This window comes from Myotis davidii, unplaced genomic scaffold (assembly GCF_000327345.1).
Source record: "Myotis davidii unplaced genomic scaffold, ASM32734v1 scaffold175, whole genome shotgun sequence".
Lineage (NCBI taxonomy): Eukaryota > Metazoa > Chordata > Mammalia > Chiroptera > Vespertilionidae > Myotis > Myotis davidii.
In genome coordinates, this window is record NW_006286972.1 from 3,602,839 (window position 1) to 3,624,112 (window position 21,274).

At 41.6% G+C, this 21,274-nt stretch overlaps 1 protein-coding gene across 7 annotated transcripts in view; it reads right to left on the reverse strand.

Moving 5' to 3' along the window:
* The window catches only part of PCBP3 (poly(rC) binding protein 3), a 175,357-nt gene that overhangs the window by 66,908 nt on the left and 87,175 nt on the right, over positions 1 to 21,274 (reverse strand). For all 7 annotated transcript variants that reach the window (XM_015560701.1, XM_015560704.1, XM_015560698.1 and 4 more), the window contains one exon: positions 2,885 to 3,011. In XM_015560701.1, the coding sequence (XP_015416187.1) occupies positions 2,885 to 2,894 (10 nt within the window). In that variant the 5' untranslated portion in view covers positions 2,895 to 3,011. The remainder of the gene's footprint in view (positions 1 to 2,884; positions 3,012 to 21,274) is intronic.

A 21,274-nucleotide genomic window follows, 5' to 3' on the forward strand; every position in this document is an offset into this window, starting at 1 on the left:
GGCTGCACCTAGGGATTGGGCCTGCCCTCTGCCACCTGGGAGCAGGCCTAAGCCAGCAGGGCGTTATCTCCCGAGGGGTCCCAGACTGCGAGAGGGCACAGGCCAGGCTGAGGGACCCCCTCTTCCACCCGAGTGCACAAATTTTTGTGCACCGGGCCTCTAGTGTTTTAATAATAATCTTTGGGTGTACCTCTTCATGTCCTTCTCTTATTTCCTTGGAATACATGTTTATAGTTACAATTTCTGGGTTAAAGGAGACATGTGCTTGAAGCTCTGGCACACAGTGACAAACTGGCTCAGCCAGTCGCATTCTTTGTACCCCACCTCTCACCCTGGGGCAGGCTCTGTCATCGGTGCCCAACTGAGCCAAGTCCTGGGGACATCAACATTAAGCGTTCAAGGCAGAGGAGGAAAATGCTAATAGTGAACATTAAGACAGCCTTGTAGTTCATCTGGCATTGTTGGCTCACTCCTCTCAGTAGCTCTCCACAGAGGATCTGCTCTTATTCCTCCAGAAACAGTAGCACAGTCATTCATGCCTTGCTTAGGGTCTGCCCAGGACATCAAGGGCCCACACTCCTGCTGACCGGGTGTCTGACAGCATCCAGTGTTACTGAGAGACTGTGAGGGAGGACTGGACACCGACTTTTGGATCTGGCAGGGGAAGATCTGTGGATCTTGGAAAGGCAGGTCTGGTTCAAGATGAACAAGTGGTGACAGCAAGGCCAGTTGTCAAAGGGATAGAAATGGGTGGTTATTGCAAGTGGGCGTGCCATCAAAGGGCATGCCCATGTGTTCATATGCAGTGGAAGCAGAGAGGGGGAGTAAGGCAGGAGCCAAACCCTTGAAGAGGTGAGAGGAAAGGAAGCAGTAGGCAAAAGGGATATAAGGACCAAGGTCACCAGCTGAAGAAGCTGAGGGTGAAGGGACCACAGAGGAGATGAGGAGGCGTGGCCCAGAGGTTGAGAAAAAATGGGGTATGGTGGCATCCTGGCCTGAGGGTGCTCCAAGCCTATCCTCCACATGTGCCCTCAGAACTCTGGGCAGCCCCAGCTCTGGTTTACATAACGATCCTCGCTCTTGACCGCAGCCTGGGACATCCCAGTCATGTGAAAGGAGCCATTTCCTCTGGCTCCTCTTCAAACCCAGAGTGGACGTGTAGTCTGCTGTGACCAGTCACTGACGTGCAGCTGACAGACACCTGGAAGCTGAAATGGTTTTAACCTTCCTCCATGGAAAGAGGAACAAAGCAAAGATCAAAACAGCACAGGACACAGGCTTACAGAATTGGGTCAAGCACCACGGGATTAAAAATGCTGAGCTGCAATTCAAAAAAACACACTAAAACCAGACAGACAGCATCTGGGCAGGGTGGGTGAGGAAGCTGGTGCTTAGAGGAATGGCAAACCTTCAGAGAGTTTACAAGGGGGTCCTTATTGAGTCTTGTGACTTCTTAAGATGCACATGTTTCTCAGACAAGCACCTGGGAGATACGTTAACTCAGAACTTACGGAATGTTTATGTTGGGAATCTGGATTAATACAAGAAACAGCTTGAAGCAGACTCCCCATGGCCACCGCTATTATGGCCGTAGGTGAATAAAGCATCCTTGAGTATTCTTAAGGCTTTGGCAGTGCCTCATAATGTAAAACACACGGGGAATAATCTAGAACTGGGCTGGAGCGTACTGAGGCATGTGAGCTGCAGAAAAAACCTCTGAGGCCTTGCTTGATTTACAGGTAGAAACTAAGGCCAGAGAAAGTCAGTCCTGCAGGCTCAGAACCTTGAGGTCCATCAGAGAGAATGTGGACCTCAGAGAGTTGGAGCAAGCAGCACACAGAACACATGCTCCTGCACACATGCGTACACATTCCTACACCCGAACACACATGCACATAAACTCCTGCAACCATGCTTCTATACATGTGCTCTATAGAAGTGTACACACTCTTGTGCACACTGGCACACAAGCTCCTACACACATGCATACACATTCTTACACCCATGCACACATATTCTTCCATCTGTATACTCTCCTGCTCACTCACAGGGAACCAGTTAAGAAGCTGATAACAGACCCAGCTCTTCAGATTCCCCACCCAGCATTCTTTACAAAATAGTAGGATGAAGATCCGCAGAGTAAAAACATGGAACACTAATGGGAAATTAGTTCTAAGGATTCCCATGCTTCTCAAAAATTCAAAGGAAAGAACCATGGAGAAATATTTCTGCCTCAGCATTGACCTGCTCCTGCAAACACAGACCAATTTCTTCAAACATCAAGTCAATGCAACACGTGACCTCTCAAGAGCCAACAAGGCAAGAGGTTCCCACATTATCATTGCATCCACTGCCTTTCTTTTTTTCTGTCTTCTCTTTTTGTTGTTGTTAATCCTCACCGGAGGATATTTTTCCCATTGATTTTTAGAGTGAGTGGTAGGGAGAGAAGGAGGAGAAGAGAGAGGGAGAAACAGACAGAGGGAGAGAGAGAAAGACAGAGAGAAAGAGAGAGATGTTAAAGAGACACATTCATTGGTGGTGTCCCACACGTGCCCTGAACAGGCCAGGGATTGAAACTGCAATCAGGAATGTGCCCTTGACCAGGGATTGAGCCCACACTCCTTCAGTGTACAGGCCTATGCTTTAACACAGAGCAATATCTGCCAGGGCTGGACTGCTTTTCTTTGTTAAACATTCCCGTTCATGGTCTGTCTCTCTCCCTGGCACTATTGCCCAGCTGACACCCTGTCATGAACTAAAGAGAGTGAAATGCAGATTGGACCACATGGAACAAACTTCCTTTTCAAAGATGAGTCTGGCTTTGTTACATACATTCTTGGTAAACAAACACATGAGCAATAAAAGATACTTTACAGCAACTCACCTTCCCCCATAAGCGGCTCTAAGAGTCAGAGCAGATCCATAGACACAAATGTTCAGTCTTGTGGTAACTTAGAGAATCATAACTGGAACTGGTGATTTATGGAAGGCCTGGCTTTTGTCCCACCTACCTAAAACACAAAAACACAGGGCATATGAACTTACAAATTTATGATCCTATCCACTAGGGTCAACAGGATAGCTTTTTTTTTGCATTCAACAGAGTAGCAAACATGTCTTAAGCATTCAGGTACAAGGCAGGCACAGGGTATGCAAACGCAGAGCCAGTGAGGACTTATCCAGGAACACTGCCCTATTAAAACCCAAATGAGGCAGCTCAAAACATGAGGAGGCTTCCATTTTATAAACGAGAAGTCCAAAGAAATTTTTTGTAAAACTGAAAACTTTTGAGAATGTAATTAAAACAATTAACTTTCTATTATAATATTTAATATATTTATATGTATTTATATGGATTTTAAAATAACATTTATGAAATTATATATGAATTTAAATACATAGCTGATATTCCATTTTCATGGCTAGTATAATAATTTAATTAAAACGCTCCCATTTCAGTATTCAATTTTGTCCAAATAGAGACACTTTCTCCTCCATCTGATGTTTTTCCAGAGTGCATCATTTTCACCTTGGTCTATCTAAGTTTCTTGACTTTTACATTTTGAATCATGTTTGTAGCTCGAACTCGAAATTTAAACCTCAGTCACAAGTATCTATTTTCATAATATTATAGTCTTTGCTGTATTTTTCAATCTATTCCATATGTGTATATTTATGACCACTACAAATTATTGTTTTAGACATCGTAAAAGGCTTGTTTATAACAGTGTCCCAACATTTGGAATTGTGAGATCATAGCACCAAAAATAATTAGAAACCTATGTTAAACTTCTTTGCCTTTCTCTGAGTCAATCAGGTAACCACTTTAGGCAATAAATAACAGCAATGTCTGTGTATGTCTCAAGCTAAAATTTCTTGTCCATATAATATGTTGAGGTTCAAAATGTAATAAATGAAAACACCACATGCAAAGAAATTCCATATAAGATAACATTGAGTAAAACCTCCCTTTCAGATGGGCACACAGCATCTCACTTGGGAAGACAGTCATACACAGGGCAGTCAAAAGCTCAAAATATTACTGATCGAGGATCAGAGAGGCCTTGTTTGTTTAGTTAGGCCTAAGGTCAATAAGTGAGAATTCACCAGAAAACAATGGAAGAATTTTTAACATGAGGCTAAGACAATTTAATGGGGAAAGAGCAGTCTTTGAAACATATGGTGTTGGGAAAACTGGGTATCCACATGCAAAAGAATGAACTTGGACCCTTACCTTATATCATATACAAAAATTAACTCAAAATTTAAGAGGAATTTTAAAAAGGAGAAAATAACAAGTGTCAGCAAGGATACAGAGAAACTGGAATTCTCATACATTGCAGGTACAAATATAATATGGTATAGTCACTTTGGAAAACAGTCTGGCAGGATCACAAAAAATAAACAGAGTTACCATACAACCTAGCAATTCTACTCCTAAGTGTATAACCATGAGAACTGAAGATATGTGCACACAAAAACATGTGCATGAATGTTCACAAGCAACATTATTCATAATAGCAAAAAAGTGGAAAAATCCAAATGTCCATCAGTTAATGAATGAATAAACAAAATGTGGCATATCCATACAATAAAATACTTAGCAACTAAAATAGAAATGAAGGACTGACAGATCAACATGGATGAACCTGGAAAACATTATGCTGAGGGAAAGAAGCCAGACAGAGAAATATTATCTCATCCCATTTACATGAAATGTGCAGAGCAGGTGATCCAGAGACAGAAAGTGGACTAGTGTTTCCCAAGGCTGAGGAAAGAGGGGAATGAGAGTAACTAATAGTGAGTATGAAGTTTCTTTCTGGGTGATGTACATGTTCTGTAAGTAGATAGTGGTGATAGATACCCAACTTTGTAAATATTCTAGAAACTACTAACATGTACACTTTAAAAGTGTGAATTGTATGGTATGTGGAAAATATTCAACTAAAAAAGAAACCTAAAGGTAATAAATACTTAAAAGGTTTTTTAAAAGCAATAGAAGAAACCTCTCATTAAAATGGCAAAATTGGCATGTGTTTATTTCCACCTTATAGAAACAGCACTAAAACGATACAAGATAAAATGGCACAAACTAACAAGCACTAAAAAGTCAGGAGAATTGAAAACAACCAGCAAGCTCTGTCAACACAGCCCTGGAATTTGGACAGTGGATGAATAAGTTGTGACTAATATGACCAAGCAAAGAGTGATGAACCTAAGCCTATAAGGAAGAAGTCACTAGGAAACCCTGGTTTACATCATGGATTCTAGAAGGCTAGCACTTGGCACACCCAAGGTAAGATGTGGAGGTCAGGGAATAAAAACAGAAATCATAATTTACATTTTCTGGAAGGAAGTTTCAGGCCCCCAGAAATCCTAATCACTAGGTGAGTACTCTTTTTTCCCCATGGACAACTGGAGATTTCCCTCTGAAGAGGGTGGCTCATTCAGGGTATGACAACTAGCAATTCTTAAAACAGGGAAATGCTGAGATTAAAACCAGGGTGCTATGTGAAAGAAAACAGACCAACAATGAGATCTCTTGCCCCGTTCTCTCAAGAGGCTCTCAAAATGCTAGCAGATAAGGATTATTCCCTCAATAAGTTACATACAACAGAAATAGTATACATAGAAATCTCTGATACCAATGCAATCAAACCAGAAATTAATGTACTTTAAAAAATATATTTTATTGATTTTTTACAGAAAGGAAAGGAGAGAGACAGAGAGTTAGAAACAACGATGAGACAGACACATCGATCAGCTGCCTCCTGCACGCCCCCCACCGGGGATATGCCCGCAACCCAGGTACATGCCCTTGACTGGAATCGAACCTGGGACACCCCAGTCCGCAGACCGACGCTCCATCCACTGAGACAAACCGGCTAGGGCTAGAAATTAATGTACTTTAACCAAAGGACAATTAACATCGTTTTAAAAACATCTAAAGCAAGGGTGGAGAACATCTGGCCTATGGGTAGTATAAGGCCCGTGAAATCATTTGGTCTGGCCCTGCCAAATCATTAGGAGTGAGTTAATTAAATGTCTCTATAGCAGGCTAATTTTTAAGCTGATAATTTTGCATGGCCTGAGAATGATGTTATAAATATTCAAATGGCCCCTGGCAGAGAAAAGGTTCCCCACCCCTGATCTAAAGGAAACTAGTTTACTAAATATAAATAGCCCTATGTCACTAAATCAGTAAGGAACACCCCAAGACCAGAAATCTGGACAGTGATGTGACAGACACAATCATGCAATGACATACTTCTTCCAACATCACCGACATGTGTCAGGGAGCCAGGGCCACCCAGCACCCTGTGGAGTTAGATATAAATAATGATGAAATTTCAGAGGCTCTGCTGTTTACTTTTCAAAACACAATTGGGCCCTGGCCAGTGTGACTCAGTTGAGCGTCATCCCATGCACTAAGAGGTTGCTGGTTCAGTTCCTGGTCAGGGCACATGCCCAGGTTGCAGGCTTTTAGTAGGGGGCTTGCAGGCGGCAGCGAATTTATCAATGTTCCTCTCTCTCATCATTTCTGTTTCTCTCTCTCCCTCTCCCTTCCTCTATCTCTCTCTCAAATCAATAAAAATATATTTTAGAAAAGAATTGGGAGGCTGGATCTGCTCCGTGACCTCCTGCTAGCCATTAACTGTTAAATACACACACACACACACACACACACACACACACACACACACACACAAAACACAATTGGTATTAGGAAGGGAGACAGACTGAATGAGGGACACAACTCCTTTCCTCACCTCTATGGCCTTCCCTCGCTGCACGACCCACTTAGGAACAGCAGAAGCCATGGTTTTTAATGTCTTGCTGAACAAGCCGCCACAACAAATCAGCTTCAAAAGACTAGTCCCCAAGGGCATCACATCCCCTCCTGGACACAGTCCAGACAAAAGCAGCCCATTAAGCTGCAAACTCAACACATACTGGCAAACGCACACTCACATGTGTACACACAGCACAGGGCATGCACAGCTCACATGGTTATTTGTGCTCTGATACAGGGTGTGGGTTCCACCAGGAATTTGAAACATCAGACAATTACAAGGCCCAGGGCTGTCCTATGTGCTCCCACTGGCCTTCTCCTGTGCCTTCATCTTGCCAGGAGAGGGTGATGAGGGGAGGGCAGCTGAGAATGGTGTGGAGAGAGGGGCCACGTTGGGTGAGGTTTTTTAGGCCATTTTAAGAATGAGAGCAGGTGGAATCTGCAGAAAACCAGAATCAGAGAGGGTTTTAGAAAAAAGGAAGCATGATAAATCATGACATTTTAACATGAGCAACCTGGCTGCTGGTATGGAATACATGCTGAAAGTAAAGAGGGGCAGGAGAAGAAGCCAGGAGAGAATTTAGGAAATTAAGCAATAATCCAGTAAAGAGATATCACTGTAAGTGCAGCGAAGAAGTATGCAGTGGCTGTGAGGGCCCATGGCTGGGAAATCAGTCGGATGAGCGACACCCAAGCCAATCCAGCAAACGGCCTATCCAGTGGGAGATGCCAACATGCCATTCTGTTACAGTTCACACATTATAGTGACAAAGTAATGAAGAAGCAGAATACATGAAAACATGCAAACATGACAGTGTGTGTGGGTACAATGCCACACCTGCCATTTAGAGGTTACTCCTTCTCCCCCAGCTGTCAGAACAACAAAAAAAGGGGCCATGTTCTGATTCACTGTGCATGCTTCACCAAATGTTGAAGATAGGAAATCAACAGACAAGGCTTTCTACCCACTTGGCGATTAAATTAGAAATCATTAGCAAAAGATAACTTTGTAATCCCCCTAGACAGAACATCTTTTCCATGATTCTCAATAAGAAATGAATGAGACAACATCATAATGAAATCAGAAAATAATGAGACCACAACAATAATAAAATTACTACATGCCCAAATCTCAGGCAAACAGCTAAGATAGAGCTCACAGGAAAAGTTACTGCTTTAAAACATATATAGAATAGAGAAAGAAAGGCAAGTATTAGTAAGTAAAAAGACCATTTTAAGAAGTTAGAAAAATAACAGAAAGTATCCACAGAAAGTAAAAAGGAGGTATTAATAAAACATAGATCAGAAAAGAAACAAGAGGCAATTGAGAAAAATGAACAAATATAAAATTTATTTCTTCAATAAAGGTCTAAAAATACACAACCTGCTGATGACATTGATCAGGGAAAATAATCCAGAAGGTACAGATGATATCAGGAATTTAAAGGAAGACAAGGGCTCCTGTGTCTGGACAAGATGAAGGAGATACGTTTCTCCTTATTCTTCCTGCTGAGTCTCACTGGAATTAAATGTGCAGACCTCATTAGATGCATTAATGGAAAGGTGATGATTATATAAAAATCATTTAAAAATTAAGTGAAGTGGACGGTATAGCTTCCCCACAGCGAGGAGGTAACCACTCTCAAAACTTTTGATCTCAAGACCCCTTTACTCTCTTAAAAATCACTGAGGACACCAATGTGCTTTTGTTTGTGTCGATCCTACCCATCACTATTTACCTTATTAGATGAAAATTGAGGAACTTTATATATTTTATGTAATAATTTTAAAATAACAATAATAAACCTAATACAAGTTAACAAAAGTAGCATTTTATGAGCAATGTTTTCCAAAAATTAGTGAGAAGTGTGGCACTGTTTTCTATTTTGGTAAATCTCTTAAAGTCTGTCTAATAGAAGACAGCAGGTTCCCATATCTGCTTCTGCATTTAATCTGTTATGATATGTGTGTTTGGGTTGAAGTATGTGAAAACAATTGGTCTCAAATGAACATGCTGCTGGAAAAGGGAGAGAGAATTCCATGACCTTTTCAGATAATTGGGGACATTCTTCGTTGCCACAATACCAGAACTCCACAGTGGTAATTTCTTAAAGGCTATTTGCAAAGTGTACTCTGAAATCACAGGAAAACCCACACCAACGAACCTGCTAAACTATTACATTTTAAAAGCCAATGGTCCACTTAAACTCTGAATATGCCTTTACCAAGGCATAGTTTTTATAACAATCTTATATTGGCCATTGGAAAATACTGGTTCCTTCACTTACGCCAATCTCCACATCACACATTTTACTATACAATATTAAAAATCACATTTGTTATACCACCACCAAGCTTATCAGAAAAATCTTAAAATATTCAGGAACTGTGGACAGTGGCAGATATTAGGTTTTGAAAAATTCTAACTTTTGCTTGTGAGCTCAAAGGCACGTTAAATTGAGAAGCATTTTTTCTAGAAAACCTTCTAAATCTCAGGTCTTATGACAAAGGCTGGGAGCCTTCTTGTCACATGTGTCTAAGCATAGCCACTGACCAGGCATGGGTGAAGACAGGCTTGCCCACACAGGTACAGTCCTAGGAAGTCAGCCCTGAAAATAACATGGGACACCAAGCAGGGAGCTCACACTGTGGAGAAGACAGGTTCCCCAATTTTTCAGGCAGGAGGAAACTCAAAAGTGTGCCATTGGTAAATAAGAGTTATCACAGTTCTCTTTTTCCTGACAACCAGCATTGCTAGCGACACAGGCAGACATCACCAAGAATCCTGGACCACAGACACCCATGTTGACCTGCTCTGCTCTGCATGTGTGAATGCATATGTGTGCATATGTATGTGCTTTCAGATACGTGTGGCATGTGCGTGTCATGGCAGTCCAATCAAACCCACAGAGAAACCGAAGCCAAGAGAGTTGCCTGTTGTGCTGGGGTTGCTCCACAGAGGCAAGACCACGAGAGAACGCTTCTAGGTGGAAACTCTGAGGGCATGACACAGCTGTGGATGATGATGGAGAAGTACAGGCAGAAGGCTAGCATGAGGAAGTGGGAGGTCAATCCTGGACAAGGTAAATGAGAGGCTGGTCCTTTTCCTGAGCATGAGCAGGATCTGGGCACTCAGGCTGGAGCTCAGGGTGAGGTTTGGAGATGGAACCAGAGTTGTTGCGCCTAGATGAAACCGAGTGTTTGGCCCCAAGCAGAGTCTAGGACCAGTCCCCAGGGCAATGTGGATGGAAAAGAGAAGAGGAGGTAACACAGCCAGGACCCACCAGGGTCCACATGTTTTCTGAGGGCGGGTTCTGCTTCTAACAACTTCAAATACACCAAATTCACCTGTAAGGGATGACCTGCCAGCTCTGGACATGAGGATTCTTTGTCTGGAAAGAAGTAGATGGAAAGGGATTTTTTGTTCCCCCTTAGAGCACACTCCAGACACATGGCGGTGAGGGGACACATGGTAGAGACGGACACTGACTCCAGCCTATCGGCTGGCTGTCCTCACATGGTTTTCCCTCAGCATCCTATGCACAACTGTGTTGCCCCATCCTGAGCGGGGTTTTCTCCAAAGAGACTCAAAGGACATTGGTCAACGGAACCTCCCAAACTCAAAAGGGCAGTACTTTCAATCTGAATATTGCGTCTCCCTATCACAACAAAGCCAGAACTGTGAGGATGCAAGACTCTGGCCACTAGGTGGCAGCAGAGCTCTGTGGTCTAATGGCAGTCCTTCAAAGGAGCACTTGAAGACACACAGAATGTGTCCCCCACAAGGTTAGGTCTCTCACCCAGGGGCCTGCAGACCGCAGCCTTTCCCGTTCTATCTACCTTCTTTATTCAGGACTTTCCATTCTTTGTCCATATACACTGGTCCCATTTCCCAGCTGCCAACTTCAAGGACAGCTCTCCTCTGCTGGGCTCCAACATAGCTGCTGGGGACTACTTGAATTCAGGCTGCTCCCCCCGCCCTCCAGGAGGTTCCCATCCTCACACCATGCATGGTCCTCACACTATTCCTGGTCTGCACATTACACACCACGCTTCCCGGCGAAGCAAGCACACTTATGGCACATCTGCTCCCACTCGCTGCCACCCTTTGGGTGTCAGCCTTATCACCACATGGCCGCACTCACCTTCATTCCTCCTCACAGCTATTAGTCCCCTGAGCACTTCTCACACTGCCTGCCCCAGAAGGCATAGCACTGCATGGAAATGTCCTCGATGACTGCCAGGCACACCTGAAAGTGTGTGCAAAGAAACATTTCTTCAAGGTGGCACCATGTTTTCAAATTCTGAGCCACAGAACCTTTTTTCTAAAAGCAGTTTTCTGCAAATGTTCAATACATGCATGTTTGCATGTGCGGCCCTGAGAGAAGCCCAAATAGAACCCAGAGGCCAATTCACAGCTCCACCACACCTGCAGATGTCCCTGTACTTCCCAGAATGTTCTGTAAAGCACTGGCATAGGAGGAAGAAGCGAGGACTTGAAACCTCAGATCAGGGTCAGAGTCCCAGCATCTTCACCAACTGAGACCCAGGAGCAGTACTGTCTTGTCTGGAAAATGGGTGCATTTCCACCCAGCCTCTTCCCATCAATGGTCTGCAGTGAGGACCCAATGAGGTAATGGTTAAGCACATGCTCACCATATCATGTTAAAATAAAACACTCTACATAAAGTCAATCTGGAAAGAAAACATACTTTAATTACTATGGAAAATGCTTACTGCCAGTCTTTCTTACTCCCATTAATAACATTCAAGTAGACTGCTCTTATTACAATGCTTTTGTGAAAATGGTTTCCCCAGGGATGCCAACAAAACACACTGTGCCTAGCCACTACCTGGGGTCATCCACAGGGTTGGGAGTACCCTTTGACACTTAGTCACGGGATCTTGGTGAACAAACAAGAAGGACACATGGCAGGGGCCTTGTTTATCTATTTTACAGGTCAAATGCTCGTCATTTCAGTGCACTGGAATGCCAGGATTGGACCACAGGAGAAGAAGATGCTACAGGACCCAGGTCTAGAGAGGTACAAAAGCAAGTCTGCATGGTACACTTCCACAGACCCCACTGACCACCAGATACCCAACACATGGCCGATGACAAACTCCCCTTGGGCATCTTCCCCTCCAAGTATGGGCTCTCATCTTAAGCTTGTCAGGCTCACAGAGCCCTTGGAGGTTAAGCTCCTGCCACTTGACCCACCAGGAGACTGTCTGTGAGGCCCCCTGCCAGGCGTGAGCCATTCATGTTATACCATTGCCATGAGCATGGTGACTTCGCTGGTGCAAGCCTTAGCTCCCTCCCTGGCCTTGACAGCCACCTACTCACAACTTCTCAAATCCAATCACACACTTACAAGACCTCTTATTTGTCTCCATCTTCACTTTAAAGTTAATTTTTCAGGCTGCAGTAACTGAAGGCACACAGCCCTCCTAAACCCAGTTCGCACAACTGGCGTGCATCTGCTCACTGCTTTATGGTGCTGTGGGTTACATTAGCGATGTGAATTCAAATAGAAACTTGTTCTTACTCAAGTCCTGTCAGAAGAAAATACACTTCAATTCACTCCACAATCAAGACATTACATGATTCAAAAAAGTCTCTCTATCAAAAAGCAAGCAATCCTAAATCTGTATGTACCAAGCAACAAAGCCACGAAATTCAGTAAGTAAAATCTGATAAAACTAAAGTAATAATAGACAAATCCAAAATTACATTTGGAGACTTCAATACCCCGCTCTCAATGACTGGCAGAACAACTAGACAGAAAATCACCAACAATGTAGAACTTAACACCACCCACCAAAATGAGGTGTTAAACACTCTATTTGACAACAGCAGAACACATTCTTCCTAAGCACCCATGAAGCATTCTCCGAGGCAGACTACATCCTGAACCATAAAATTAATCTCAACAAATTTAAATAAATTAAAACACCACAGAGTGTTTTCTAATTACAATTAAATCAAATTAGAAATCAACAGAAAGATAACAGGTATGTCTCTAAACATTTGGAAATTTAACAACACACATCTAAACAATCCATGGGCCACAGAGGGAAGCTAAGTAAAATTTAAGATGTATACTGGACTGAATGAAAATGAAAAAACAACTTATCAAAATTTATGGAATTCAGCTAAACTGGTACTGTGAAGGAAATTTTAGGATTAAGTGTCTAAATTAGAAATGGCCTCAAATCTGTAAGCTAAAATCTCAGTTTAAGAAACTAGAAAGGGAACCAACTAACCACAAATCAAACAGAAAGATGGAAACAGTAACTACAAAAGTAAAAATCAATGAAATTGCAAACAGAAAGTAGAGAAAATAAATGAAACAAAAAGCTGGTTCTTTGAAAGGTTCAATAAAATTGACAAACCTCTAGCTAGACTGACAAAGAGAACAGCAGACACAAACTACCAATATTAAAAATGCTACAAGGGCTATCACTGCAGTCCACGGACATGAAAAGGACACTAAGGGAATACTACAAACAACTTTACACACATAAATTTGACAACTCAGATGAAATACACCAATTTCTTGAAAATTACAAACTACCATAACTCACCCATTATGAAATAGATTAGTTGGATAGCTCTAAACTATTAGAGAAAATAAACTTGGTTTTAAAATCTCCTGAAAAGGAGATTCCTCAGGCCAAGCCAACTTTACTGGGGAATTCTATGAGATGTTTAAAGACATTAGTACCAATTCTATATAATCTTTTTCAAACAACAGAAAACAAGGGAATTCCATCCAACTCTTTCAATATGTCACTATTACCCTAACAACAAATCCAAAGAGAGAACATAAAAAGAAAACTGCAGACTAATGTTCCTCAAGAACATTACCAGGGATGCAAGGCTGGTTCAATATTTAATAAATCAATCAATGTAATCCATCATATTAACAGACTAAAGAAGAAAAATTATATTATTATATCATCGATGTACAGGAAGCATTTGACAAAATTCAATACCCATTCATGACAAAAATTCTCAGCAAACTAGAAATAGAGAACAGTACTTGGTTTCCATAGTAACTGCCAACTATTTAACTACATGGCAAGTATTATGAGGTGACACAAGGCAATTAGAGACAACAGGGAAATTACAGAGTAAGTCTTAAATAAATACAAAGTGACTAGTGATTTGGTTGTGGCCTCATCTGCTCCAAGCCCTACCTCTCACTAGTCACCAGCTCAGGGGCGGTGCCCATTCTCAGGCCAATAGCCAGTCACTTAGATGTGAGTCCCTGCTTCTTTTTTTTTTTTTTATTTTATTGATTTTTTTTTACAGAGAGGAAGGGAGAGAGATAGAGAGTTAGAAACATCGATGAGAGAGAGACATCGATCAGCTGCCTCCTGCACATCTCCTACTGGGGATGTGCCCGCAGTTCAGGTACATGCCCTTGACCGGAATCGAACCTGGGACCTTTCAGTCCGCAGGCCGACGCTCTATCCACTGAGCCAAACCGGTTTCGGCTCCCTGCTTCTTCTTTCCTCTCTTCACTAGCATCTCAGGCAGGTTGTCCTCAAGTTTCCCCACCTCACACCTTGCACCTCTCGGGATCAGGCTGGGAAGCAGGTAAAGCCATGCATGGGGCGCCAGGATGTGGTTATTGAGATTAATTTTATCAACCAAAACTGTAGGAAAGGTGCTTTTAGACTTTGGTTAGTTTATCAACTGCCTATTAAAAGAAAACCTAAGTAGGGTTTTCTTTTTTAAAAAGACAGTAAAAGTCAATTTACAAACCAGTCTTGTATAGATTAAACAGGATGGTTACCTGAGAGCATTCATCTGCTGTCACCTGTACCAGAATCCCCCAAAAGGCAGACACTCTAAGACAGCAGCAATAAAAGCAACTCATGACATTTGTGGAAAGTGATGATTGCAGGTAGAGGGTCAGATGTTTTTATTAATTATTAATGTAGAAACAGATAGTGTTTATGGAATCAAAACATCCCAGAAGACATGTAGAAACATCTAGTGTGCTAGGAATGAGAATTCGGACACTCAGCTCAGGGTTACTGGACACAAGGACTTTGAGAGGACTGATTGGAGGCCCTTCCTATCCCCTGCCATATGTCCTGACTCCCACTGCTGGTGTGTGCTTTGAGTCAGGGCAGCAGGCATTGTGTTTCAACAGCAACCAACTTCAGAGAGGAGTTATTCTAGAAAACAAAATCTTGGCAGATGCAGTCCAAAGATCCCCACCTCTTCTCCTCCAATACCAGAGGCAGACTACAGTGAATGGAACTCATATCCTTGACAGGCAAATCAAACCTCTCAAAAGCAGAGCTGTGGGCATAGCCAAGAGATGTTATAGGTTTCAGAAGAACTAGCCATAGGAGAAAGAATCACCAAATGCAACAAAAGAAGATACTCAAGGGAAGAGTTAAGGACAAATAGAAGAATATTCATAAAGAAAACATTGCTCCTTCAAAAGAAACCACCACCGATTTTAGAAATAAAAGTTAGTTAAAATGGAATACTCAGGATGACTTGAATCACAACACAGAAAAAATGAAGAAGGAATTAGTGTTTAGACAAATGAACCAAAGATTATGCCAGAATGCAGAATGGGAGGACCTAGAGCTACTACAGAATGCAGACCTAGAGGACCCAGAACTCTTATAGAATGAAGATCAAGGACTGAGAGTGAAGAGTGTAAGAGAAAAGAGTGAGGCCAAAGCAAGTTTGAGAAGTTCCATTTTCTGTTGCATAGGAGTCTGAAAAAAAGAGAACATGGAAGACTGAGGGAGAATAATGAAAAGCTACTGGAAGGACCCTTCTTGGAGTGCAGAATGTGTCAGAGGACTAAGTATTGAGCAGGGGAAGTGAGACACCACAACTACCCAGACATATTAGGACACAATTTCAAGATACTACCAAATACAAGAAAACCCCCAAAGTAGTCATCAGGAGGAACAAAGGTCTAGCTAGCAATTAGCATCAAATTTCTCAATGATAAATTTTTATTCTAGAATTAATTGGATCAACATCTTCAAAGTATTTTGAGAAAAATGACTCCAAACCTGAAATTTTAGACACAGCCAGACTTGATTCAAATTGAAGGGCAAAGGAAAACTTTTTCCAGACAGCCAAGGACTCAGAGTTCACTAGCCTTACTCTTAAGACTCTTAACAAAATGAAAAAGGACAACCATCTATTAAAAAGAGTGATGTTTGATCCCACCAATAATGATGGGGAAAGAATCCAGTATGACATGTAGCTAGCTCTAAATAATTATTGATGCATGTTGTAGTACAAATTAAAATAATAGTTGAAAAATCTTACATATATTTATTTATATAGGGACTAGAGGCCCGGGGCAATCACAATCTGGGACTGCTGGCTCCTAACCACTCACCTGCCTGCCTACCTAATTGCCCCTAACCACTTTTCCTGTAGTCTAATAGCCCCCTAACCATTCCCCTGCCAGACTGATTGATGCCTAACTGCTCCCCTGCCAGCATGATTGTCCCCAACTGCCCTCCCCTGCCGGCCCGATCACCTCTAACTGCCCTCCTCTGCCAGCCCAATTGCCCCCAACTGCCTTCCCCTGCTGGGCTGAGGGGACTGGGGGACTCCGGCTGGATGAAGCATGTGGCGCCTGCCACCCCCTGGTGGGACTGAGGGGGACTGGGGGACTGAGGCTAGATGAGGCGGGGCTGAAGGGACTCGGCACTGCCATCTTGTGAGGGTTTGGCAGTTGATTTGTACATTCTCTCTTTATTGGCTGTGGGCGCTGCCATCTTGTGAGGTGTGACAGTCAATTAGCATATCCCCCCTTTATTAGATAGGATAAGAAGGAGAAAAGTGAAAGTTCCCTAAAATTCTGGGCTTTACCTAAGGATGTGTAGATACTACTCTTACAGTCTATGTTATGTAACTGTGCATTTAAACACAGTAATGACTTATAAGGAGCTCCCAGTCAGAGGCACAGATGGTACAATTCAATCCTGTAAAGAAAAAACTCTGGAACAAAGAAAACCTGATTAAGTCACCAAAGGTAGTGTAGAAGGGGGGAAAACAGAAATCAGAAAATATATAAGGCAAGACATCATGCAGGCATTAGTGCAAATGTGTGTTAATTTTCTCTTTTTTAAAAAGAATATTTTATTGATTGTTTTTACAGAGAGGAGAGGAGAAGGATAAAGAGTTAGAAACATCAATGAGAGAGAATCATCGATCAGCTGCCTCCTGTACACCCCCAACTGGGGATGTGCCCACAACCAAGGTACATAATGCCCTTGACCAGAATTGAACCTGGGACCCTTGAGTCCACAGGCCGATGCTCTATCCACTGAGCCAAACCAGCCAGGGCTAATTTTCTCTTTTAAGAGACAAAACTCAGATTATCTTAAAAATAACACAGAAACAAAATGTATTCATGGGAAATGTACTAAGTAAATGCTAATCACTAGAAAGCAGGACAAACATTATTTTTAAGAAAAAGATGAAAAGTACTAAATGGGAAAAAGATAGTTCATTTTGAAAATAATGAATCTCAAAGAAGAGATGATATTCATGATCTTTTATGTACATAATTATATAGCTATAAAATTTATGAAGAACTTGTAGAACAAAAAGTAGACAAATCCAGTACCATAATGGGAAACTTTAATTTAAAAAAATTCAAGAAGACAAAAAAACATAGTTATGATTTTGAATAGCATTCTTAACAAACTCTGTTCCAAACACAGAATATTATTTCCTTTTGTCTTTCTTCCTTCCTTGTCCCTCCCCACGCTTTCCTTTTTGTCAAGCACACCAGGACCATTCACCATGGTTTTTTTTTTAAAGGGTTTTAAAATATATATATTTACCATGTATTTGATTTTAAAGAAATTTTATTTTTCAATAGCAGAAATCATTAAATACAATATAAGTGGAAATTAGCCACAAAGTCATATCCAAAAATAACCCCGACTCCATTATATACGTGGAAATTTTGGAGTGCTTTTACATAAAGCATAACCTATTTAAAAAGTAATGAAAATGAGATAACACTGCATATCAAAACATGAAGATGCTGCCAAAACAGTTCTTAGGAGAAAATGTTAGAAAATCAGAAACATTTAAAATAAATGAACTACCTGGTGACTCTAAATGTTAGAGAAAGAATTACAAAATAATTTAAGACAAAGTAGAGATAAATACAGTAGAACCTGAAAACTTGTTGGTGCAATAAATTCTGGAAGAGAACCATACTGTCAACAAGGGGGGAAAGGCAAAACGTAAAACTTGGGTAACCAGAAAGTAGTTATAACTACAGATATGGTTGCTGTTAAAACTTTCAGATAGCCAGGAGTCAAGATAGCAGCCAGCAGGATGGCAGTGAGGGAGAGAGCGAAACGGGAGTGTGTGGACATGTGTGGTGTGTATGTGTGGGAGTGAGGGACAGTTAGATCCTGCAGGACTTCTGGGAGTTGGCAGATTGAGCTCTCTTAAATGGGAAGTCCCCACTACTGCTGCAAGCACTCCCAGGCAGCCAGCACTGGCACAGAAACCATGCCATCTTAAAGGGGAGAGCTGCTGTGACTAGGAGCCTGGCTTCACCGCCATCCAGACTGACCTCAGAAACCACCCGGGACCCTACAGCCACTCGGGCCAAAGCCCTGCTACCGCACCTGCAGACGCATGGACACCAGGACTCCAGCCTCCCTGGCCACAGGCACCTGTGAATCCTGGAGTACACGACACTCCCACCTACCCAATGCCACAGCACAGGCCCCATGTATCCCAGCGCCTGGGCTCTCCTGTGACTCGTGGGGCATGCGATGTTCCCACCAACCCGCCACTGTGGACATAGGCCCTGTGTCCTGCAGCCTGGGCTCTCCAGTGACTCTTGCAGTATGTGACCCTCCGACCAAGCCCTCTGCTTCAGTCATAGGCCCCACCAACTCAGCGCCTGGACTCTTTGGTGATAACAAAAATGAGGAGGTAAAGAACAACACCCAAAGGAAAGAAAAGGAGGCATTGGCAAGAAAAGGAACTAAATAAAACAAAGGCATGAAATATGTCAGAAAAAGAATTCAGAGTAATTGTCATACAGTCTATAAACCAGATGGGTGAGAAAAGCAACAACTTATGTAAGAATCAGGAGGAAATCAAGAATGATATAGCTACAATAAAAAACAAAATGGAAGGTTTCAACAATAGACTAGAAGAAGTAGAGGACCAAATTAGTGAGTTAGAAAATAGGGCAGAGTTAGAAGATAGGGCATAATATGCCCAATCTAAACAGCAATTGTAGAAAAAAATTAGAAGGCAGGAGGAGAGCCTAAGGGAGCTTTGGGACAACATGAAACAAAGTAACATATGTATAATAGGGGTGCCAGAAGGACAAGAAGCACAGCAAGGATTAAAAAACCTATTTGAAGAAATAATGACAGAAAACTGCCCTGATTTGGGGAAGAATGTTTGCCATTGTACAAAGCACAGAGAGTGCCAAACAATATGAACCCAAAAAGACCACACCAAGACACGTCATAAGTACAATGGCAAACATTAATGACAAAGAGAAAATCTTAAATCTTAAAGGCTCCAAGAGGAGACAGAGAGTTACCTACAAAGGATCTCCCATTAAATTATCAAATGATTTCTCAACAGAAACACATCAGGCCAGAAGGGAATGAAATAAAGTATACAAAGTGATGCAAAGCAAGGGACCAAATCCAAGAATACTCTATCTAGCAAGGCTATCATTCAAAATTGAAGGGGAAATCAGGAGCTTTTCAGACAAAAAAGGTTAAGGAAGTTTATCACTACCAAGCCAGCAATGCAAGAAATGCTAAGGGGACTGTTGTAAAAAGAAGAAATAGAAAAGGAAGGAACACAGGCATAAAGAATAAAAAATGGCTATAAACAAGTACCTATCAATAATAACCTTAAACATAAATGGACTAAATGCTCCAATCAAAAGACATAGAGTGGATGAATGAATAAGAAAACATGACCCATATATATGCTCTCTACAAGAGACCCACCTCAGAACAAGGGACTCACACAGACTGAAAGTGAAGGGATGGAAAAATATTTTTCAGGCAAATGGAAATGAAAAAAAAGCTGGGAGAGCAATATTTTTATCTGACAAAATAGAGCTCAAAGTGAAGGCCATAACAAGATATACGGAAGGCCACTTCATAATATGAAAGGGTTTGATACAACAAGAGGATATAACTCTGGTAAACATATATGCACCCAATGCAGGAGCATCAAAATACATAAAAAACTTCTGGAAGATATCAAGGGAGAGATCAACAGCAATACAATCATAGTAGGGGACTTTAATACCCCATTGACATCACTGAATATACCCTCTAGACAAAAAAAAAAAAAATAGCAAAGAAACAGCAATCGTAAATGACTCCCTAGATCAGATGGACTTAACCAGTTAACTGCCACATGTTCAAAATGGAAATCATCCCCACACGCCACAATATTTAAAATTTAATTTTAAAAATCAATTTGCAATTAATTTATAAAAATAAATATATTACTCACAATTCAGGTATCCTTGAATATTTTCAGCCGCAAATTCTCACAAAAAATGATTTTAAAGTTGGTCAGGGCTGCAATTAGAGAAAACATTTTTTTTATAGATGTGCGTGGCATGTGGGGAAGGTCCGCCGCTTGCGTCTACAGACACTTATGGAGTACAATGGGTTAATCAACATCTTCAGAACATTTCACCCCAAATATTCAGAATATACATTCTTCTCAACTGCACGTGGGACATTTTCAAAGATAGACCACACACATTGGGACACAGGCAAAGTCTCTTCAAATTCAAGAAGATTGAAATCATATCAAGCACCTTCTCAGATCACAATGGCATAATGTTAGAAATAAACAACAATAAAAACAATCACAAGATTCAAACACTTGGAGGCTAAATAGCATGTTATTAAACAATGATTGGGTTACCAAAGAGATCAAAGAAGAAATAAAAAACATCCTGGAAACAAATGACAATGAAAACACAACAATCCAAAATCTATGGGACACAGTGAAAGGAGTCCTGAGAGGGCATTCATAGCATTACAGGCCTGCTTCAAAAAACAAACAAAAAAAAAACTGGTAATAAATCATCTAACTCTACAACTTAAAGAATTAGAAAGAGAGCAAGAAGAAAAGCAGAGAGTGAGCAGAAGGAAGGAAATAATAAAGTTCAGAAGAAATAAATGAGAGACCAAAAAAAATGACAAAATATTAATGAAACCAAGAGCTGGCTCTGATTTTGAGATCTGGGTTCTGTGATCACAGAGGACTGAGCCTAAAGGGGGCAGCCTGAAGAGCTGACCAGAGCATGCAGTGCCAGTAAGAGAAGAGCTTACAGAAACTCAGCCTTCCCCATTTCCATGGCCGGCATTTGTTTGTATGTTTGTTTTTACTGAATCCTGTTAATAAGACATTTCTGATACAGACACTCACCTGTGCTGAAGAGAGGGAGC